This window comes from Pteropus vampyrus, unplaced genomic scaffold, assembly GCF_000151845.1.
Source record: "Pteropus vampyrus isolate Shadow unplaced genomic scaffold, Pvam_2.0 Scaffold7, whole genome shotgun sequence".
Taxonomy (NCBI): domain Eukaryota; kingdom Metazoa; phylum Chordata; class Mammalia; order Chiroptera; family Pteropodidae; genus Pteropus; species Pteropus vampyrus.
In genome coordinates, this window is record NW_011888788.1 from 3,025,848 (window position 1) to 3,049,298 (window position 23,451).

Genomic DNA, 23,451 nt, shown 5'->3' on the forward strand with positions numbered 1-23,451 from the left:
GAGTTTGCCGATCCTTTTTTCCTGTTTGATCTAGCCTGTTGAACTTTTCAATTCGGTTATTATATTATTTCACTCTATGATTTTTGTTTGATGCTTTAGATTTTATATTTGTTAAAATTCTCACTTTAGCTGTTTTATTTTGTCATTTTGTGGCTGTTTTTGCCCTCTTGTTGTTGTTGTGGTTATTACAGGCAGCTCTCATCACTGAAATCATGTGCCTCCTTAGGGCATTCTTTGTCTTTCTAAAATATACTTTTAATAAATTTTTTCTAAGTATCACTGACCTGTGATTCTTTCCTACATCAAAGAGGAAGAACCAAGGACTTCTTTGCTTACTTTTTAACGGCCATTAGCCTGAGAAAGGAAATTTTACGTATGATCAAGCTAAAACTTAAGTGTCAACAGTAAACTAATACAAAATTAGACTTGTATTTTTTTCTCTCTGCTGAATAAGATAATGTTTCTGAAAACTTCGGACTGCTACTGATACTATGAAAAAGTTTTCTGAGTAGAAAACAAAAATTCTATACTTCATCAAAATAATCTGTGTTTTAAATCAACAGCTGGGTACTTTTGTCTCAATGTCTATGAGTCTCCGCAGGTTCCTCCAAGACACATTATAATTAAATTGTCAAGAGTTAACAAGGAGAGACTCTTAAAAGCAGCCAGGAAAAAAGCAACTTGTTACCTACAAGGGAACGTCCATAAGATTCCAAGGGCGGGGAAGGGGGCGAAGGTGCAGGGGGCGGGGGAGGTTAGCAGAAACATTGCAGGTCAGAAAGAAGTGGAATGATATACTCTAAGTGTTGAAAGAAAAAAGCTGCCAACCAAGAATAATACTCTCTTTGGCAAGTTGTTCTTCAGAATTGAAGGAGAGATGGAGTTTTCCATACAAAACTGTAGAAGTTCATCACCAGTAGACCAGCCTTACAAATGTTAAAGGCTGTTCTTCGAGCTGAAATGAAAATTACTAATCAACTAATTAGTAACATGAAAGCATAAAACTATCTGATAAAGGTAAATATATAAATTCAGAATACTCTACTATTGTAATGATGGTGGGTAAATCATCTATAATTCTAGCATAAAGGTTAAGGCAAAAGTATTAAAAATAACTGTAACTACAATAATTTATTAATGGATATGCGACATAAAAAAAGATGTAAATTGTGACAATAAAAACATAAAAGGTAGGGAGGAGTGTAAAAATGTAGAGCTTTTGTATGTGGATATATATCTGAAGGAAATAAAGTCGGTGTCTCAAAGATATCTGTACTTCCATGTTTATTGCAGAATTATTCAAAATAGCCAAAATATAGAAACAACTAAAATGTCCATCAATGGATGAATGGAGAGACATATATGATATTCCATAAATGTAATGGATATATAATATTCCATATACATAATGGAATATTATTCAGCCACAAGAAATCCTGCCATTTTTGACAAGGATGGATACAGAAGGCATTATGCCAAGTGAAATAAGTCAGAGAAAGACAAATACTGTACGATGTCACATGTAGAATCTAAAAAACCCATAGAGTAGAATGTTGGTTGCCAGGGCCTGGGGTCGGGTAGAGTGTGTATGTGTGTGGAAGGGGGCAGGGCAGATGTTGGTTAAAGGGCATAAACATCCAGTTATAAGATGAATAAGTTCAGGGGATCTAATGTATAGCATGATGACTCTATCATTATATTTGAAAGTTGCTGAGAGCAAATCTTAAATGTTCTCACCACAAAAAGAAATGATAATTATGTGATGAGATGGAGGTGTTAGTTAATGCTATGGTGGTAATAATTTTGTAATATGTGTGTGTCAAAACAATACATGTACACCTTAAACTTAGTTATGTCAATTATAACTCAACAAAGCTAAAAAAAAAATCTTGCTTTGTGCATTTTAGTGTACCTCTAAGCTAAAAAAAAAAAAATTAAAAAATCCTCTAATTGGCATTTCTGTGTATTTCCAAGAACCCTAACCCAATGGAGAAATAACATGAACTTTACAATTGTTCTTGTCATTTTGATTGCCATTCATTAAAATACTATCTCATATAACTATCCTGGTGGCTGGATGTCTAGAAGTCATAGAATTATCCATTCATCTGCTCCAAAGGTGGATGTGCACTACAGAACAAGGCAGAAACACAATGTATTTAGCTGCACTCACAATGTGACTATACAAACAGGAGTGTTTCTCAAGGAGTGTTTCCTGGGCCAGCAGCACCAGCATCACCAGAAACGCATTAGAAATGCCCATTCCAGACCTACTAAATCAGAAACTTTGGGTTGGGGGCCCAACAACCTGTTTAACAAGCTGTCCAGAGGATCCTGGTGCGCAATAAATCATCAGTAGTCAAAGACAAAGTAAATTATATGAATGAAAAAATAACATTTTTAAGGTCCGCAATTCAACTCAAGGCAGCTACGTGGTGACACAGGGCCTCAGTAGCGCAGACCTCCAGATTGAATGGAATGAGATGGGACTTGGAAACTGGTTGAGTGCCAAGTAGGAGATGCTTCTAACAGTGACCAGTGGAGACCATCCACCACAAATCCAGTCTGTGCATGTATTGTGTTCCCCTTGACCAAACATGACTGGTTGTTATGTGGGTGATGACTGTTTGCAAGGACATGTTCAATGAGATGCCAATCAAGGCATGTTTTCTTACATAGATCATGTGTCACAACCAACTGAAAGCTAGAAAATGCGGCATCACTGACGGCATCATCAATGTCAGTCAGGCGGATCATAGTAGGAAACACTTTTATTCTTTAAAAGCAATTGCTTTAAGAAAAAGGAATCAAAATCATATTTATTGGTAATCACACTGGCCATTATCAGAATAGTACATGCTATTAGTAAAAAGCAACTTTTTTTCTGAGACACTTCTTGCTGGATGCATCTATTCTATAATGTGAACAACACACACAATGAGAGTGTTTAGCAGTGAGCAAGACTCAGACTCTTAAATGGATGAGAGCCTTGGCTTACTCGAAATACTTTTCTTGGCTGCAGCAATTGACCAAATAATTTGATTATATTTTTTCAGCACTTAGAAAGGCTAACCACCTAATCATGCCAGAGCTCAATAAACCAGCATTAATTACCAAAAAAGGCACTTTAAAATACATTTGACAGTGACAGTAATGCAGTGAGAAATGGTTTAAGCCCTGCACTAAACTTTGTCATAGTTCATAAAGATAGTGCATTGTCTCCGTGTGTATGTATAAATATATATATGTATGTGTATATACCAACATCCATATACAGAGGGTCCTCCAATAACATCGTTTCATTCAATGTTGTTTCGTCATGTTGATGAGATGCCATAGGAACTTAACTCTTATTTACATGAACTAGCCAATGGCAAAATTGGCTGTTATACATTGTTTTTGCTTAAAGTCAGAATCTACTGACAACATTAAGTGAGGAATATTGTACATATATATGTATATATATATTTACCTATCTTCTTAAGTCTCTGGGGAGGAAAAAAAAACCCATTTGTTTCCTTTAATTGATAGTACATAAAAATTCTAGTCACTCTATTTGGAACAGAGGAGGAGGGGTTTGGTAAATTAATGTAAAAGTACCCTACTACACCTTTCTATAACAAAAAGCAGTAAAATAAATACTCAAAACTTTCCTAGGTTGTCGACTATTAAAATAATAAAATCTAGCGTTCTAAAAAAGTTTATCCCACTGGGGGAACAGGGTAAACATTTTTGGTACTATAATTCACACACTCACACACTTGTATTGCTTAAGTTGAAGAGAGTGAAATGAACAGAAGAAATTTCTCCCACAAATTCCTTCCTTTCAGTATCCAAGTTTTAGCTATATTGTGTCATTTTGCTTAGCTTAACATATAAACGAAGTCTTGTATAAATATATCTCTAGGATGTTTGCACAGAGTACTAAAAGTACTTAGAAGATTTCTGTGAAATAAACAGAATTGGCCATATGTCAGTTCACTGCATACCTCAGGCTTGGCTATTTTAGCTTGAGGTTTTGACAGACCAAACTCATCTGTGTCAGAGGTGAACAAAAGGCTTACTTGTCTTTCCCCGGAACAGGTATACAGACACAATCTTATTTTAGGATATGAAAAAACAATTAGTAATGACATTTAAAGTTTAATTTCTAACTGTATAATGCCTGAGAACAAAAGTCAAAGCAATTTTTGAAAGGTTAAAAGTCAGACTCTGGGCATTTCCGTTTTTTAGCTGCTGGCTCTTCAGTCTTCTGTAACTCTAAAGTGCTTGAGTTGGATTTGAGGCTGGCGTCTGCTTTAAGGTTGTCCATGGCAACAGTGAATCCTGAAAGAAGGTACCCCCCACCTCCACTCATCAGTAGTTTGGGATGACTTCGATCTGGCAAAACCTAATTAAGACAGAAAGACAGATACTCATGTTTTCCTAAGCAGGTAAAGTACATGCTAATAATATACAGGCCAGAAATCAGAATTTCAATGATACAGGTTGTCTTGAAGATTTAAATGGACCAATTCCCAAGGAACTCCTTCATTTACATGATAGTACAGATAAAAGTACAGAAATTCGTTTCAGTGATTTTGTGTTGAAAAATAAAACTGAAGTCGTTTCTCTTAAATCTGGAACAAATATCTGGCAGCATATCAGCAAATGGTTTGTGTAGTGCTCTGGGCCTGTGTGAAGCATTCTTCCTCCTGGCTCCAGGATGCTTCATGGCCAACAGTGGAGCTTGAGTTTGTGGAGATGTAGCTACTAAACATACACCCATACTCTCCCTTTCCTAATGTCCTGTTGACTCTGACAAGACTTCTTTTTTCCTGTTACTGCAGTTAAATAAGGTAACCACCATGAAAGGCAGGGTTGCCCAGGGCTGCAGAGTGTCCTAGATTAAGTAAGATGTCCAAGCAGCGGGGAAGGGCCTGTAGCAATGGTGGAGGTGCTCCCTTAGATCTCTCTTCAAGAGGGAACTGGCGGTGAGGAATTCAAGCAGCAGAAGCTTCTCCTTTGGGATACACTGTAGCATTCACTCCCAGGAAGGCCGTGGGATGCTCCAAGTTGATAACTGAGCATGGCTACCAGGACTGCACAATTTCCAACCAATACAGGGCTCCTTTAATGGATAATCTTTGCTCTAGGGCTCCCCATCATCCTGGCTGAGATTTCCTCAGAGCAGCTTCCCTGCTCTTTCCCCCTTTCATAGGCGGCAGACCTATATGGTCTGATGACTCTCCTTGCCTAATCCTGCTCCCACCCCCTTTACCTTTCAAAGGCATTTACCCTGATAATTCTCTTATACTTCTAATTCCATCTTGACATTTGCCTTACAGAGAACCTGAACTGCCAAAAAATCCACAGTAAATCCTGAAAACTCACTGCAAAGACATCCCAGCAGGGAAGAAAAGGGTCACTTTCTTGGCTTAGGAATTTTGCTATTATCAGTTATTTCTTCTATGGTCATCTTGAGGCCTTGAGTAAACACGAACATAACTGTTCACATTTTAAATGTCTCTGGACTGGAGTTACAGAGTAATAGACCCTGACATGAGATAAAGGGGTCAGGAAAGATCAAGGTACTCTCTCTGAGTTATAGGCATAAGACTATTTCATCTCTATAGATGGAAACAGGGACATCTGTATTTAACAACTTCCCGGCACTAGTGCAAGGAGCCAGGGACCCAAGAAAGCAGCTCCTGGGACTGGCTGTAAGAACACATACCTGGTAGTTTCTGAGCCAGGTTTCAGACACCCTGAGGTTGATGACCCCTCCTCTTTCCCGCAGTTTTGTGTAGCATTCCAACAGAGGCTGAAGGCATAAACAGAGTTCTGTTAAGGATTACTCCTAGGGCCACGATATGAGAATCAACATTCGGATGCAAGAATTCTTATCCATTTGTTTCAGTGTTACCTCTTTATACTGACAGTAGACCACAAACGGCCTTGAGGGGGCCACAAAGTCCAACAAAGACAGCAGCAGTGGAGTGGGATGGAAACGACTAGCTACAATTAAACTGCAAGAAAAATGTTGGACATATTATTTCTCTATGCCCCCAAAATGGAGCATAGGTTTTAAGTGCATTTAAAATGATCACGTGTTTATTTGCGTGACTCACACAAGAGCTTTAAATATAACATTCCAGGAATTCCAAACAATGAAATCATGAGCTATTATTTTCTAGGAAATACAAACTGGATTTTAAGTTCTCATGGTACTTGGCAACTGTAAAAAGCATTTAACATTCTTAATTTTTAAAAAAATCATATGGAAACAAATCCAACATTGTGATACTGGTTTTGAATCTCTCTCTCCTTGTCAGATATCCTTAGCCTTGGCCACTAGGCAGTATCACATCAATCTGAATGCCCACCACCCATACCTAGTGGGACTATACAGACCCATCATTAGAGAAATTTCTTATTTCTTTTAAAACTCTGAAACCAGCACAACTTCCCACCTTTCTTTGAACACCCAAGAAAGAACAATGTCTGCTCCCACCATAATCAAAGCAGAGAACGCTAATCTGTTTGAAGCAGCGCCCACGAGCACCAAGATGTCTCCTACATTCTTTGATCAACGCACCCATCTGCATTTCTTTCACTCAGCAGAGCTGCAGCCTCTAAATGTCTTTTCCTCTGCTCTTCTTGTCTCCTTTGCTTTTCCTGAATCTTCAAGAAGAAAAATAAGAAACCAACGTACTGAGGTCATCAGTGAGACTTATGGAAATGCTGGTCTGTCAAAACATTTCAATAATTCATCAACCTGAACTAAAGCAACAGAAGAAGTCACTTATAAGAAAGTTCAAAACACACAAGAAAGCCCATATGTTATAAAACCATCATTAGGCTACCTATATGCAACGCTTCTGTATCCTAAAGTTTCATCCCAAACGTAGTATCACATGTGTGCACACTCCCACACACTCTTTCTCCCTTTGTTTTGATATTTATTATTTTGAGAGCTGTGCTCCACAGCCAAATTAAATCTCAGTGCTTAAATGAAATTAACCGAGGCCCTGAGGGGAATATTATGAAGGCAGTGGGGACTCTGTAACATTCTTACATAATCCTTTTTGCTTCCTCTCTCTTTAGGCTCCTTATATTTTGGATCTTGAGAGATAATTTCCATTGTTTCTTGTTCTTTGGAGTGATTGCTCTCTGAGGCTTCTGCCATGCTGTCTTCGTTCTCTTGTTCTGAAGTCTGTTTTTCCTCCAATGTGCCGTTACTTTCTTCAACCGAAGAACTGTCTTTTGGCTCTGAACATAACATCTCAGCAGAAAATGTTCCATTTAGGAGGTTGTCCACTTTGTTGAGGGGGAAATCATAAAGACCACTAAGGAAAGATTTGGGAAATCCAAAACATGCTGTTGCTGCCCGAACCGGTCCACCTCCAGAGTACAGCTGAATAATAGAGCCAAAACCTGAAGAGATAAAAGAAACAAACATCTCTCAACGAAGGTGACGCTAGACTATGCGCAAAAACTCAGGGCCCTCCACAGTAAGAGGAATGAAGGTCTCTGTTCAGAGCCTGAAGGATGATGCAGCTCCTCTGCGGGTTCATTTGGAACCTTTGAATATTCCTAACAGGTGTAATATAATTCCAAAACAGAGAAACAGAAAGTCTTAAAGAAGCTTTCCCCCACTTGACACTACAGTAAAACCTGTCATCATGCAAATTTGGATGTCACATGATTGATGATTGACTCTCAGTTTCCCCTCAAACAAGGCAGTTAGAAGTCCAGTCCTCAAACAAGGCAGTTAGAAGTTCCCATCTTGTGTGGGGTCAGAGAAAGGGCAGGCAAATCAGGTGTGTTGTATTCTTCCAGAACAGAATACGTCCTTAGGACTCTTCCTGCTCGAGCACTAGCTACCCAAGAGTTTACTAAAATCACTGTCCCAGGGGTCCTAGCCAGCCACAGGCTTCAGAACCATCCCCACTGATACTGAAGCTGGAAATGACAACTGTCTTCCAGGGGTGCTAATACAATTCAGGCTGGAAGATGTGGACTGTGCAGGAAGATCCCAGGGACTAAACCTGTGGCCAACCCAAGTCATTTCATTAGCCTCACAGTAACTCAACCTCACTTTCCATGAGTTTGTACTTTTAGATCCCTCTACTTAAAGCATAGTGGGGTTTTCATGAACTTGAAAAGGTTAAATGTTACCTCCCATTCGTTCCATCATTGCACCCAGCACCAAGCCTGCACACGTTTCCATTACGATCATTTTATTGCCAGCACGAATATTTCCCAATGTCAACATCTGGGCTAGTGTATCATATCTCATGTGGCTAAGGAAAAAAGAATGATTCATTCATTTTTAGCTAAGCGAAGCCTGTTATTTTAATAATCATTTTTCAAGTTTTGTTTTATAAAAATTATGTTAATAAGATTAGTGCTTTGGAGGCAATAAAAAGGACTTACAATTTATGAGATAGGAGGACACTTTATGCAGGTGAGCAAGTTTTCCATTTTACTTAAAATTATGACTTTCTTAAAGCTATATTTTCCCCCAATAATACTTTTGAAAGGAAACAAAGCGTACTTAATTTTTCCAGGTTCTCTGGCATAATACATAATTGAAAGGATGCGGGTGGATGGTTTCACAACAGTAATGACAGCTTCATATCTGGGGGAAGAAAAAACAGAACATAAATTTTAAAAAACCAGCTTAAAAATATCTTGTTTTTAATAATATATTTATAAATATACAAAAAGATTTAATGTTTCCATTCTCTTAAAACAAAAACTACTTACTTCTTTTTCTTCTTTTTTATATATTTATCTTGAGCAAATTCTGTCTTGTCTCGGAATGTTGTACTATTTTCAATCAACTGCTGAACTATTTCCTATAAGGAAAGGAGCAAGCAGATTTCCTGAAACTTTACTCGCAAAACAGATCATTTTAAAGATTTCTTACCCCAAAATGTATCCAAAGGCATGATTCTCCAGTCCCTTTTTCACAGACGTCCAAATGGATAAACTTTGTATTTTTTTTACTCTATCTAGAATTTGTATTAAAATATAAGTATCTTATAGCTTCAATTAAACCAGAGATATACAATTAAGAAAGAGGAGAGGTAAAGGGAACTGTCAATCTTGAAGACTCTGGCTGAAAACATTCCTGAAAATAAACATAGTTAAGCTCTTTTATGCCCTAAGTTATTAAAGTATCCTTTGATAACAATATTAGTAATGTCATTCACTTATATTCCTGCATTAAGAAATGAAATTTTTGATATATTGAATTGCACGTACATTTTAAACTATTTCTAACAAAAATATATGGTATTTTTCCAGTTACCTTAGGTAAAGTCTGCTTTAAAAACCAAGCAATTCCCTAAATACCAAACAAAAGCAAAGCACAATATTCTTTGAATATTACCTCTCCTTTAATGCCCTTGTCCTTTAAAGCTTTTATGTCATCTTGAGTAAGTTTCTGAGATTTCCCATCATCAACTATATTTCGATTATCAGTGCCCGCTTCTTTGGTCTCTAAGGAAGAAAATTGGTTTATGACATTTATGATCTGATAATATTTTAGTTTCTTCTAAGTTCATACCCACATTCGGCTTATTGGCCACTCAAATTTGACCTTCCGGTCCACTGCCCCCACCCAGCCCACTATCTTTTCTTGCCACGACTACTCCAAGACTGTAACTTATCTTCCGCTCCCACTCTTGCCTCCTCACGATCCACCTGAACACCAGAGTTCTCTTTTTAAAATGCAAATTGGCTCATCTATTCCTATTCTTTTATGGCCTTTCTTTTTTTCTTTTTTATTTTATGAGCAGTGCTTGATTTATTAGCATTAAAAAACAGTTCTTACATAAAAAACAAGCTGATTTTTGTTTAAGTGTTAAATGCATTCCTTAAATATTAAATCAAATTTAAAGCATGAATTACATGAATTGTTTTTCCTGGAAGCACTTAAGTGAATGAATATTTGACAATGGAGATATTGAATGCACATCATGCAGGCACCAGACAGTCACAGAGTCCACATGGCCTGCTTGTCACAGTGCATAATCCAGTAGACACTGACTGTGGGTGCCCACACACGTCTGCATTTGGGTACAGAACTGAATTATTGTTAAAACCCAGGGCTGCATGATATATAGAAAATTCATTTGCATGTTAGAATACCAACTACATACAGCTGAGGAAACCTTGCTTTAGGTCCATCACAGCTAACTTGCAATGGTGAGTTATAAAACTTGGGGCAACCAACGAAAATTTGCAGGACAAATGCATGTAAATGCCATGACCATTCAATGCCTAGCCCCATGTGATACAGCTGTCTCTCCTGTCTCTAAAGTAGTCACAGGTAGCACTGCAGAGCAGAAGGCACAGGACACCACCCTCTTCCCTATTCTGTGCTCAAACGCCGAGAACACTAAGAGAGGATCAGGGCCCTGCATGTAACCAAGCCACAGCATAAGACACAGCCCTCCTCATCCTGCCACAGAAGGTAGGCCCTCAGAAAGTCATCAGAAGTGTCCACTTGGCTGTTCGAGCATACCCCTGACCAGGCTCCAGTCCCTGGAGGGTACTGGGCTCAGTCATTGGTGCTCGAAGTATCTGGGTAGCTCCAGTAGGTCTGGCCTCATTTCTTGATCCCTGTATTCAGCCGCATTGCTCTTCTTTCTGTTCCTTAAACACTCCAACCATAGTCCCACTGCAGGGCTTTGGCATCTGCTGCTCCTTCTGCCTGGAATATCTTATTACAGATCTGAATGGCTGGATCCTTTCCATCATTCAGGGCTGAGCTCATCATTTTGGCCACCTCCCTGTTTTGTCATCTTCATAGTACACATCACCATCTGAAATTATGCTGTTTGCTTGTCTACTTGATTATTTTTGGTGTTCTCTACTGCTAAATAAATTTTATGAGATGCTCTATCATATGAACTGGTATAATCACAGTGCCTAATCATGCCTGGAACATATTTAGTGCTTAATAAAAATATGGTTGATAATTTAAAAGTGTGTAATTAGTTTCTATCAGAACTTTAATCGTATTTTAATTAATTTTAATAATTATTTAGCTATTTTTATTTTATTAGTAAAATATCTTAAGTACATTAATTTTAATATTTATTTAATTTTTATTAATAATAATGGCTAAAATTATGGGGTCTTTATTATAGGCAAGGCACTGTTAAGAACTTCCTATATGTCATATGACTGTACACTTGCTATAGCTTAGGCATGAAATGTGTTTATGGCCCCATTTTACAGATGAGGATATAAGACTTAGAGAAACCAAATATCTTGCCCAAGGTTACAAGACAAGTAATGAAGCTAAAAACTTAAACCTTAGTCAGCTGAATTCAAAGCCAGACCTCTTAGCCTCTACCCTTTATGCTAACTACCCTTAGGCTGTTACTTAATTTCTGGGCACTGCACTGGCTCTTACACTGAAGTGGCAAGGACTCATGGGATTAAATGCCTGGCCCAAGGCCAGAGAGCCAGTTAATGATGGGCTGGAGCCAGAATTCAGGCATCTCAAAGCCAACGGCAGATCTTGCTTCGTTCTACCAAGGTACAGTTCTTAGATTATAAATTTAGATTTCTTTAGGAATAATCTGGGCTATCACTTTAGAATTAAATGAAGTTGACAGATTTCTGACTATGCAGCTCAAGAGCATCTACCTCATACATCCAAAGTAGTGTACCTGAAGTAGGCTCTTCCTTCTTCTTCTTAGGCTGAAGATTTCCTCCAGCAGTCACTTCAAATGTGGTTCCATAACTATGGCCAATGACATTATCCAGATAGAACCACTGTTTTTCAAAAGTTACTTTTCTGGGGAAGAAAATACAATCAATGAGCTGAATCTTATTTGTATTCAGTATAGGAAAGATGTGTTCAATTTAATTTATTTCAAAACTGAGCTCCACAAAGGATGATCAGCAGCATTACCTCTGAACACAAACTAACAAATGAACTAGAGAGAATCTGGTTGGGGAAGAGACATAAATTAATAAAGAAATCACGAAAACATTGACTTTGGAATGAGAAACAAGAAGAGAAGCTATTCCTCTTTTGAGGCACTGGTCTGACTCCAATTTGTACTGTTTGACAGGATGTCCAAACTCAAGCTTCGCAGACTTTCTGAATAGCATAAAGAATTGCCAAGATTGCTAGGCCACTGGACACACACTGTGACACCCCTTGCAACTTACACAAGAAAACCGCAAAACTGAACAATCATTGAGACAACAGGGAAGAAATTCCCTAGCCTAACTGGCCATTTTCTTTGACAATTACCTAGTAAAAGCAAATTATATCTACAATTAAGCATTACTGACAATCTATACATTTGGAAATGGTGCCTAACATTGGTGATGCTCTATGGAGGACCAGGCAATTTTAGCTTTTCCCCATTAACCAGTTTTTTATTTTATTATAATTTAAAAGGGAAATCCCATAAAAACACAAATCTTTCCCTTCAAAAGAATAAAAGTAACATCCTCTGATTGTCGACCAGCGGCTAGGTAGTATGTGCTAGATTTTTGTACTTTTTGATTTAATTCTCACAGTAAGCTAGTAATCTCTCTCCAGAAGAGCAATCCAAGGTTCAGGAAAGTGTCTTGTCCAAGACTCACAGTTACAAAGAAGGAGCTGGGATTCAAATTCAAGTCTGCCTGACCCCAAAGCCTGATTCTTTCCACTATACCACACAGGTTACCTAGCAAAGATGAGTGAATCTCAGGAAACCCTGCCTCGCTTCAAGATGCGGCCCATGTCAACAGAACTGCGAATCCTGCGAGACATACTGATTAATTTTCTTCGTGCCCCAACCCACACCTTCTCTTCCTTACTCTGTGCCCCTGGAGGCACAGACCACAACATTCAGGATCCCTTGCTGAAGGCTTCCCAATGTTGTTAGACCCTGGGTGCATCACAAGTCTCTATTGGTTCTTTAAACCTTGCCACCCCTCTGTATGTGTATGTGTCATGTCTTCATTAAATCTCCTCACTTGAGCTATCTGAGTGATCCTAAGTGTCATTAGAAACTGGTGTCATTAGATAGGGCCAGTTCTCTTTACTGGGTGCTCAGTTACTAACACATAACAGACAAAATATTTGCTGACATAAATGTTGGCAGAGAAGCTGAAACTCAACTCAGGCCAGATGTGCATTGCCCTGCCCCCCGCCCTCATCCTTTGAGCACCCAGTGCTAAGGAAACACTGGCTCTGAGCTAGGTTGTGTTTATCCCTCCGGCAGCTGGTCTGATGTGTAAAGGAGGGTGTGTCATTCAAATTAATAGGTAGGACAAGAGGTCACTGCCCTGGTAGGAAAGTGGGACCAAGTCAGAGGGATGTGAAACCTTATCTCCACTGGGAAAGAGTGGAATTTACAGCCTCTTTCTTGAGAGCCAGATTGCTTCTGCCCAAACACATGAGTGCGGCCCAAAGAGAAGAGTGAAGCGGGAGTCTGGCCTGGGATATAGCTGAGCTCAGAGTCATTTTCTAAATAAATAAAAATTAATTCTGTGGCTTCTGCCTAGAAAAGTGATAAAAAGCATTTCCAAACTATAAGAGCAGATTATTAAGTATACTCAAACAACCACATTTCAAAATTGGGCAATTTAAAAGAATAGTATGAGAAAGAAAAGAAAAAAACCCCAAAGTTTCACCTGTACAGTCATTATATAGTTGTATAACTTTTGGATCATTCATTGAACTTTTAACTTATGAATTACAGTGCACTGTTATACTCCAATTTAAAAGTTTAAATAATTATTATTGGCAGTTTCCAAAACTTATGTACTTGGAAGCAGGCATACATTTCTAATCAGAAATTCTGAAAAGTAAAAAATCCTGGTTTCAAAAATACAAAATGCAGTAGTGACGACAGATAGTCATAAAATTTCTCTAATGTCAACCACCAAAATTAATATTTTATCAATGAGGAATTTTAAAATTCTTAAAAGCCTGTGCAGATATTACATTTCTAGTCTAAAAGAAATCCCTCCCCCCTTGTATATTTTTTTAGCGATTGGTGCTTGTGCAAAGAAGCTCGGTTGTCAGCAGTTTGGTGCTTTGGGGACTATTACAACTATTTTGTAATGACACTTGTTTCACTTTAAATACCAGTCAACAGTTTGATTCATAAAGGGTAAAATAATTCATCTGAAGTAAGCAATAATCAGAAATTCCAAGTCTTACAATAGCTAACCTTACGGTCTGCAGAAAGCTGTTCACCTGACACCATATTCAACTTACTTCTTCGTCAAAAGTAGTACAATAATCCAACTCAAAAGAAAGCTTAGTTGTACTTTTCAGATAACTAACCAAAACATCCCAATACATTTTCACTATTAATAAACAATTGGGACTTAACAACCATGCCACTCCAGCCAGAAAGCTATCAAAATTCCCACTTACTCTAACGCTAAATCAGAAAGAGAACTTATCAGCAGGTTCACAAACCAAACCTAATTTCAAGTTCAGAGACCCTGAGCAAACTGCTTTTGGGAAGTTCAACTTCTCCAAACCTCATATCCCCCTAATGTAAAATGAGGGAACCCTAGAGTGATGCTACATTCCACGGGATGTTTCCTAACATTATTCGGTGTAGACAGGTAGTCCCGTGTCTGAGTAAAGAGAAGCGCCCAGAAGACCAAACAAGGTCACAGAGGTTTCATTTTTGTGGGATTGATCCTGGTTGAGGGATTAGGGAGAAGGAAGGGTCTATGGGAAAAGTGCGGGCGGGGGAATCCAGGCGGCAAGTATGAGATCGGAGGATAAAGAGTGGGTTCTGTGAGAAAAAAAGGAGATCCCAAGAACCTAGGGAAAGAACCCCAGTAACGGGGTGGGGGCGGGGGGCACTCAGCCACTAGAAGACCAAGAATGGAAAGGGACTCTGTGGAAAGACTGAGAAGGATGCCGAAGGCAGAGGGCCAGGTATGAGACCATGGAAGGAGGACTCTGTAGAAAGACAGGAGGGTAGAAGAGACCCTAACGGCCCAGGATGGGATCCTGGGTGAAAGGCCGTTGTGGGAAGATCCAAAAGGAGATAACGAAAGAGCAGGTTGGGGATCAAGAGAGCCAAGAATGGAATTCTGGTGGGAGAGCTGTGGGAAGACCTGGAGGGAAGGAGTATCTAGAAGATGCGAGCGGAAGACCCTTAAGGCCAGCAACCTGACTTACTTTCTCCGCTGGACTTGCACTGCTTTGAACACGTCTTCCCGTTTCAGCACCACGAAGTCTCCGTCGCGGATGTGGTGGTCCCCGGGATTCGGTGGCTGTGGGTCCGGCTGCTCCCCTGAGCCCTCCATGACGCTCAGCGGGTCTCCGTGCTGTGCAGCTTCTCCCCAGTCCCCTGCGCCCCGCCCCTCGTCCTCCGCTGTCTCTGCTGCCAGCCTCACTTCCCACAGACTACAGGGACGCCGAACCCTCCGAACAGCAACGCCCCCACGTGCTGAGCACCGCTTCCGCTTTCCGGGCCGACCCTCGGGACAGCTTCCGGGAGCCTCAAGGCCTCTGTCTGGCCGAACTCTTTGATTGGCTGCACTCCGGCCCGCCCCAACTCTCTCGCGGACCCTTGGACGGAAGTTACGTCACAGCAGCGCCAAAAAGGAACTTGGAGTTCAATTTGAGGCGCCACAGCTATTCGGGAGCCTTCGCGTTTTGGATGGAAAATTAGGTCCCCAAGCCTCTTCAACAGATGAGATTCGGCCCCACGGGGCGACGTCAGAGAACTACAGCTGAAGAGAACTGCGGGATTTGGGCAGGGGTCACCTAAAGACTTCGGGCCTTGGAGTTTCCTCTCGGTCCCGCCGTGCTTTCCCCGGGCGGAAGGGAGAGCCGGCTGGGTGGGCCCGTTCCTACCCGGGAGCCTGTCCAGGCGTGAACTAGGACAGTGTTGGGACATCTATCCTTTGCCATTCAAACCGCGGGACTTGGGCAGGGGTCACCTAAGGACTTCGGGCCTTGGAGTTTCCTCTCGGTCCCGCCGTGCTTTCCCCGGGCGGAAGGGAGAGCCGGCTGGGTGGACCCACTCCTACCCGGGAGCCGGCCCGGGCGTGAACTAGGAAAGTGTTGGAACCTCTACCCTTTGCCAGTCAGAACTTTGCCTAGGGATCCGTAAGTGAACTAGAGTATTAAAGAAGCACAGCAGTCCCACGAGTGGCTCCTTTGCTTATTCTTCAGTCCTACTTCATTTGTGTTGGAATTTTTACTACTTATTCTAATCCTATTTCGTTCGGGAAAGATGGCATGTAGCGTTATCGAAGGAGCGCTTCAGTTTGGGAGTCTGAAGACGGAGTTTTGAGGTCAATACTGACCCCAAACAACTTTGATCTTGACCAGTTTCTCTGGGTTTTAGTTTCTTAATGTGTGACTTGGTCTAGACGATTATCAAAGTCCTGGTTTGCCCTAATATCATGAACTTTATTACTTAGAAATTTTTAAAGATGTGGATACATTCTCATAATGAATTGCACTACGGTATACGGGTATATTTATCTTTAGGATATGAACTCTTTTTAAAAATACACTTTTTTAGAACAGTTTTAGGTTTATAGAAAAATTCACAAAGTACAGAGTTCCCATACAGATCTTTTTCCCTCCTTGCACCCCCACTTCCTATATGAGCACCCTGCCTTAGAGTGTGATACATTTATTGCAATCAGTGGACCAATTCAATACATTATTAGCTATAGTCCATAGTTTACATTAGGGTTCACTCTTTGTGTTGTATAGTTCCATGAGTTTTGACAAGTGTATAAGGTCATATATTCACCATTACAGTATCATACAGAATAGTTTTACTGCCCTAAAAATGCCCTGTGCTCCACCTATATGAATTATTTTAAAACCTTGTTTTAAAGGTCACTTATATTTCAATTTATTGATATTCAGCCACAAACTATGGATCTGAGTTTAATAAAACTTGCTATGTACAAAATAGAAAAAAATGTGAAGGGATAATTAGCAAAACATAATATGTAAACATATAGATATGCTTTCCATAAAAACTTGCATTTCGATAAATTTACCTAAAAACTGCAAATAAACCATCTAATCAATATTGACCTGGAATTGATTTTGCTTCCATTGTCTTTTTAAGACAGTTGAGGAAATCTGGAAGACTTTGGTCCCTACAGAGAAAGAAAAGTTGAAGCTTGTTTCTGTGTACCCTATCCAACTCCAGAAAGATCCACCTTAGTTGCCTGTGTAAGGATATCTTTGTATCTGATAAAAGTGGGTAAGACACTGCAGGATTGATTATAGAAAGAGCTATGATATATTCCTAGTGTCTCAGGTCAGGATTATGTTAAGCCAGTGCTGCCTTATAAGTCTCAAAACACTATGAGATAGCAAATAAGCTATCTCAGAGTTAATTACCTGTTTTGTTTTTATTTCTATTGTGAGAGCTCCTTGAAAACAGATAACAGTATCTTTTCTTATTTTTATCTCATGAGCATCCAGTATACTTGGTTAAACACTTATGGTATACCTTAAAAAGAGATGAGGATTAGAAGAGAAATGGGCTTATACCATGGTGTATAATGTTACAAGCCCTGTTTGCTAGTCTCAGACTAGAATATATTAATTTTCACTTATGTTAATACATTTTTAGGAGCACTGTTTCCCCTATAGTTTTGACGCAGACTTTCCAAATCTCTATCTTTTAGAAGACATGAGTGGAGAGTATAGAGATAGAGGATTTGGACGAGGAAGATTTCAAAACTGGAAAAGAGGAAGAGGTGGTGGGAGTTTCTCAGGGAAATGGAGAGGAAGAGGACACAGACCTGATCTGAGTAAAACCACGGGAAAACCTGCTTCTGGTAGGGGAGGTCAATGACTGTTCAATTTTTTTTCCTTAATGAAAGAATCTATTCATGCCTGGCATACAAAGCAGTTTAACTTGAATTTCAGTCTTTTACTGATGTAAAATACCCTTAATGTGGTATTTATTAATATCCATAATTCTCACTGAAGCTTACAGTTTAATATATCAAGTTCTCATTGTTGGAAAAAGCAAATTTGAAAAAAGTTTACTCTGTTTCTACTAACTGTTTTGTTTTGTTTTCAGAACAAACCCCTCAGTCTTTGCTACTACAATCAACATTGGATCAGTTCATACCATATAAAGGCTGGAAGCTTTATCTCTCCGAAGGTAGACTTAAAAATGCAAGAAGTATCATACATTATCATTTCTTAACTTGTCTTTTGATGCTATATCTCATATTACTATAATTCATTTGCTTACTGATATATACTCCTTTTAATATTAGTTCACCAAAACATTATGTTTATGTTTTAAGAACATCATAGTTAGGTTTTGCATCAGTCAGGAGAACAGAAACCACACTAGGTATTTCAGAAAAGGAATTTAATACAGGAAATTAGATATATAGATGGAAGACTGAAAGAGCCAAAAGGGAACATGAGGTAAGCCCCCAGATAGTGGTAACTTTAGGAAGCAGCAACTATCCTTATGACTGAGGAAAAAAAGAAGTTCTGAGGTTACTAGAACCTAGGAATTCAAAGGAAGGGCCACAGCATAGTTGTTGTTTTGACTTGTGAGAGGTACCCTGCAAAGCTGTGCTTAGACTACTGAAGCAAATTAAGCTGGTTGCTGCTGGTAACTCTGGTGGGAGGATAGCACATTTGGTGCTCGCTGGAACTGTAGCTATCCTCTGCAGCTGGAGATGCTGAAAAGAATTGGAAACAAGAATAAATTCCTTTCTTCTTTGCTGCCACCTTCCATTCTCTAAAGTACCTCTAATAAAATGTGCAGCTGAAACTTACTGGATCTTGTTAACCAATGTCACCATAAAATAATTAATTATTTAAAATTAAATAAAAATAAAGTACCTCTGGCAGAACCTGAGTCTGGGAAATGCAATGTGCTGATCCTGATCATAGAATCAGATTAGAGTGGGATTGGAACTGAGAGATAATAACCAATACAGTTTTTGTATAAACACAGTTAAGGAATCTCCCTTTTATAATACAGGACACCAGCTAACATGATACATCTGTCTATATCGGTTTGAAGAATTGTCTTTCCTATGCTCTTACAGCATCTATATGCTTGTTAGTTTCTTATGATATAGATACGTAGATACATAGATAGGTAGCTAAGTTTTTTTTCCACTAGACTGTACAGAGCTTAAGAGCAAGGATCCTGCCCCAGAACAGGTACTCAGTTTTAATTTTTGAATGAATAAAGTGCTTTATGGAAGTTTTTTATATTGAGAGTCTGTTTTTTTCCTAGTACAGAGACAAATATGTTTCATACTACTTCATTGTACTCTTTCTGTGTGGGAGACTAATTCAAAAATGTTACAGAACTTTATAAAAGATAGCTTTACAGTTTTGGGACCAGAGTCAAGTGGTAGACTGTCTCTCCCCTGATCTCAGGGAGGGATTTGACAAGTGGCATTTTGGACTAGTATTTACTTTGTAAAGACTGTCTTCAGCTCCGTTTCAGAGTAAGAGTTTAGTTTGTGTGTCTAGCTTTGGCTTTATAGTTTTTGTTTTAAGCTTTATTATGTAAGCTATTTGAACTAATAGGTGCTATTAGGTGTTAAAGTTTTCATGCAAAGATTCCCAGATATTGGTGTCTTTTTTTATTTTTTATATTTTATAATTTTTTTCATTTTTTACAGTTGACATACAATATTATATTATTTTCAGATGTACTACATAATGATTAAACATTTATATAAATAGGAAATGATCACCCTAATAAGTCTAGTACCCATCTGACATAGATATTGGTGTTTTTAGGGAGAGATACTGCCTGTCTGCATTTTAGATTATGTGAACCTAAACTTGTTTCAGAGTCTTAAGTATACATTTCACACTGCTTTGTATCTAAATGTAATCAGAATGCAAAGCAATTGGAAAAATTCATCTACTATGTATATAGTGTTTCTTCTGTCTCATGAAAATTATGCTTGTGTGTATGTGATTATTAGTGCTAATGCCATATTCTTTTGATTAGTTTACAGTGAGAGCTCTCCTTTTATTGAGAAGATTCAAACATTTGAAAATTTTTTCACAAGGCATATTGATTTTTATGATAAGGTAAGAGTCTCATAAAACAAAAAGCTACTAGTCCACCTTTTCGTATCATCTTATTGAACAGTGTATTTGAGGTGCTAGTGACTGCGATCATAGACACTGGAGCCATCCAGCTCTGCCACTTACCTGCAGTGTGAACTCTGTTGAATTATTTACCCTCTCTGTGCCTTGGTTTTCTCATTTAAAAGGTGAGGACAGTAGTATTACTAATACCTACTATAAGGGTTGTTAAGAGGCATAAATAGTAAGTTAATATAGTTTAAATATTAGAACCGTGCTTGGCCACAAGACAATATTTATTGTCATATAAACATGATATGCTTTTGTAAAGTGTGTAAATTGAATGCTCAGTTATAATTGACTGAAAAAGCAATTATTGTTTTTATACCTTAATATTTTACAGGACGAAATAGAAAGAAAGGGAAGTATTTTGGTGGATTTTAAAGAATTGACAAATGACGAAGAAATAGCTAAATTGATACCAAATGTAGCAAATGAATTAAGGGATACACCTGAAAAAACCTTGGCTTGCATGGGTCTGGCAATACATCAGGTAAATATTCATCTTGTGAGACTTTTGTCAACATTTTAAAGGAAGATTTCACAGTGATAGTACCTTCTCTAAAAGATACTTAGTTTTTACATACAGGTATTAGCTAGAACTGAAAGCTCGCAATCCTGTCCTGAATGATACCATTCATTCTGTATGCAATAGCTTACTTGAATGTAACATTTTTAATTTATTTGAATTAGTTTAATCTTATTAAAGATTGTGTGGAAATTAAACCTTGTTTTCAAGGAGCTATATAATCTCATAGGGAAGATAAGACAAGGCCTTATGGTGTTATCAGTTATGAACTTGGAACAAAAAGGCCAAACTCAGATTTAGGTGACATGAGGCAAGTCACTTAATCTCCCTGAGTTTGTAAAATTGAAAATAACAATATGTGCTGTGCCTGCCTGAGTTTTTCTCAGGATCTGATACTACAGTGTATGTAAAATCATTTTTTAGGCTGATAAACACATAAATGCTTAAAAGCAAAGTATAGTAAATCTCAGGACTTCTATCGAATAAAATCCAAATCCTTTACGTGGCATTGAAAACCTTCCATTATCTAATTCAACTTCCTTTTCCCACAACTCTTCTTCATTCACTACCATTCAGCTAAGCTGAGCTCTCTCCAGGATACTCTAAATACTGCTATCTCTCACATGTGCTGTCCATTCAACATAGAATGCCCTTTGCCTTGCATATCCGGATTTTTTGGGCCTAACTCAATTGTCTCTCGGTGAAACCTTTCTCACGACCCCTTCTCAAAACTCACATGGTCTTTCACTGTAAATCTATATGGTCCTTATAACAAGAATAGCTGCATATGTGCATCTCATTTCCTCTTAGATTATCAACATACTGTTTTGAATGCAAGTAGATATTAAATATTTATTTAATGTCAAATGCCAAGGGAGTGGTATTTGGTATTTCAAAAGTCATCTTTATTGTCTCTGTCTTAATCAGTGAATTGGGAGAAGTAAAAAATATTTTTTCACCAGAATTTGTCCAGGAGATAATAGCTTAGGGAGCTCCATAAGCACTTTTAATATTAGGTTTAGTTGGGACAAAAGGTACAGACAGGGATGGTAAAGTTTTCCTATCCAGGGATAATAAATCATAATCCACTATAAAATAAGTAGTCACAATTAAATATTAGAGTTTTAAAGAGCTGTTAGTGTTCTGTTAAGGTTCTGTTCTAAACTGTTTATAGTCAAAGACTTCATATTCGCTATAAAAAAGTTCTTCAAGATGAGATTTTGTTTTCCAACTTTTGAGTGAATGTCCTATTTAGGTATTAACTAAGGACCTCGAAAAGCACGCAGCTGAATTACAAGCTCAAGAAGGATTGTCTAGAGATGGAGAAACAATGGTCAATGTGCCACACATTCATGCAAGGTGAGGAATTTGCTGGTATTTAGAATTGGGGCATTGAAGACTGTTTAAGAATGAGAACCTTAGTTTATAAAGCCAAAGAAATCAGTAAAGAGTATAAGTTCCTTGCTATCTCATTGGTCAGCACACCCAAGTGAACCCATTGAGAATTCATTACAGAGATCATGACCGAATAAGCTTTTTCTGCCCAAATATGTTGATTTCCCAACCTGCAGATTTTGGTAAACATTAATTTTGGATGTGTACTTATCAAGACCCTGCTGTTTAAATTAATAATCCATGTAATACACTAAATGATGTGATTATATTTTGTTAAAATTATTAGGTTGCTAATAGACACAGAACAAATGGAATTTTGTTTTTTAATTCATCTTTATTGATTTTTTCCCCCTTTTTCACTAGAAAACAGCCAATGGGACAAGAAGAAAAGAGAAAATTTAGCATTTTTAATTTTTAAGAATGATTTAATTTTGGTGAAATTTTTGATATATTTAGGGATGATATGGTTTGAGAATTGCATAGTTGTGAAAATGCAAATAACTTCAATTTTCTGTCCATTGTAAATTCATAGATAAATTTGTCCCTGTTTTTGCTTTTAGGGTATACAACTATGAGCCCTTGACACAACTCAAGAATGTCCGAGCCAATTACTACGGAAAATACGTAGCTCTGCGAGGGACAGTGGTTCGCGTCAGTAACATAAAGCCTCTTTGCACCAAGATGGCTTTTCTTTGTGCTGCATGTGGAGAAGTTCAGAGTTTTTCTCTTCCAGATGGAAAATATAATCTTCCCACGAAGGTAATAGCATGTATTTTAACTGCATCTTTATTTACTTGGCAGAGAAGGCAAATCAATTTTCAGAAAACATTTCCCAATGTTTCTGAACACAGAGCTTATTTTTATTTCTGGTTTTTAAATTGTGAAATACTTCAGGGTACACAAAATAAATAAAACATTCTTTTACACATCACTCGGAATTTATGTTTTTCCAGCCTCAAATATATTTTTAAAGATATATAACATAACTGATAAAATTAGTGTCAAAAATTTTTTTTGCCCCTTGTTTATACCTTTCTCAGAGATGATCATTATCCTGATGTTAATGTGTATCCTTTCCATTCATATTTTTATATTTTGATTTAATAGATACACCAAGTTTTCTTTCCTTTATTTGGCTGTTTGAAAGTGTTCCTTTTTTTCTCAACCTTTTTAAAACCATAGAAAAGTGCAGAGAATAATGTAACTAACATCTGTATACCCACCATTGTGAGTTGGCAAATATTAATTTTTTTTATTTTTAGCTTAATTTTTTAAACAAAAATAGTTAAGTATTAAAGTTGAAGTCTTTCTGTTTTCCTCCCCAGTTCCATTCACTTTGTTCCATCCCTAGAGAGAGCCACTTTTGTGAAATTAGTATGTGTTCTTCACTGCATTTTTATACTTGACTATGAATGTAGAGTTT

General features: G+C 38.1%; 2 protein-coding genes across 2 annotated transcripts in view; one reads left to right on the top strand and one right to left on the bottom strand.

The window, feature by feature from the left end:
- Positions 1–2,753: 2,753 nt before the first annotated feature.
- TRMT6 (tRNA methyltransferase 6) lies at positions 2,754–15,446 on the bottom strand. Its single transcript, XM_011370057.1, has 11 exons — positions 15,155–15,446; positions 11,673–11,800; positions 9,380–9,489; positions 8,752–8,843; positions 8,540–8,623; positions 8,161–8,285; positions 7,058–7,416; positions 6,578–6,663; positions 5,906–6,008; positions 5,717–5,803; positions 2,754–4,390 (listed from the first exon to the last, which is right to left on the bottom strand). Exons 1-11 carry the CDS (start codon positions 15,280–15,282, stop codon positions 4,199–4,201), a joined length of 1,494 nt encoding a protein of 497 aa, XP_011368359.1. The 5' UTR covers positions 15,283–15,446; the 3' UTR covers positions 2,754–4,198.
- A 109-nt stretch (positions 15,447–15,555) lies between these two features.
- The window catches only part of MCM8 (minichromosome maintenance 8 homologous recombination repair factor), a 35,883-nt gene continuing 27,987 nt past the window's right edge, over positions 15,556–23,451 (top strand). Inside the window, exons 1-8 of the mRNA XM_011371129.2 lie at positions 15,556–16,090; positions 17,076–17,182; positions 17,644–17,796; positions 18,045–18,128; positions 19,965–20,047; positions 20,448–20,597; positions 21,889–21,992; positions 22,589–22,787. Of these exons, the coding sequence (XP_011369431.1) occupies positions 17,649–17,796; positions 18,045–18,128; positions 19,965–20,047; positions 20,448–20,597; positions 21,889–21,992; positions 22,589–22,787 (768 nt within the window). The 5' untranslated portion in view covers positions 15,556–16,090; positions 17,076–17,182; positions 17,644–17,648. The remainder of the gene's footprint in view (positions 16,091–17,075; positions 17,183–17,643; positions 17,797–18,044; positions 18,129–19,964; positions 20,048–20,447; positions 20,598–21,888; positions 21,993–22,588; positions 22,788–23,451) is intronic.

Coding starts and splice junctions, on each gene's coding strand:
- TRMT6 (XM_011370057.1), bottom strand. CDS start 15,282: ATGGAGGGCTCAGGGGAGCAGCCGGACCCACAGCCACCGAATCCCGGG. Junction 11,801..15,154: donor GTGCAAGTCCAGCGGAGAAA/GTAAGTCAGGTT, acceptor TTTCTTCCCCAG/AAAAGTAACTTTTGAAAAAC. Junction 8,624..8,751: donor ATAAAAAAGAAGAAAAAGAA/GTAAGTAGTTTT, acceptor TTCTTCCCCCAG/ATATGAAGCTGTCATTACTG.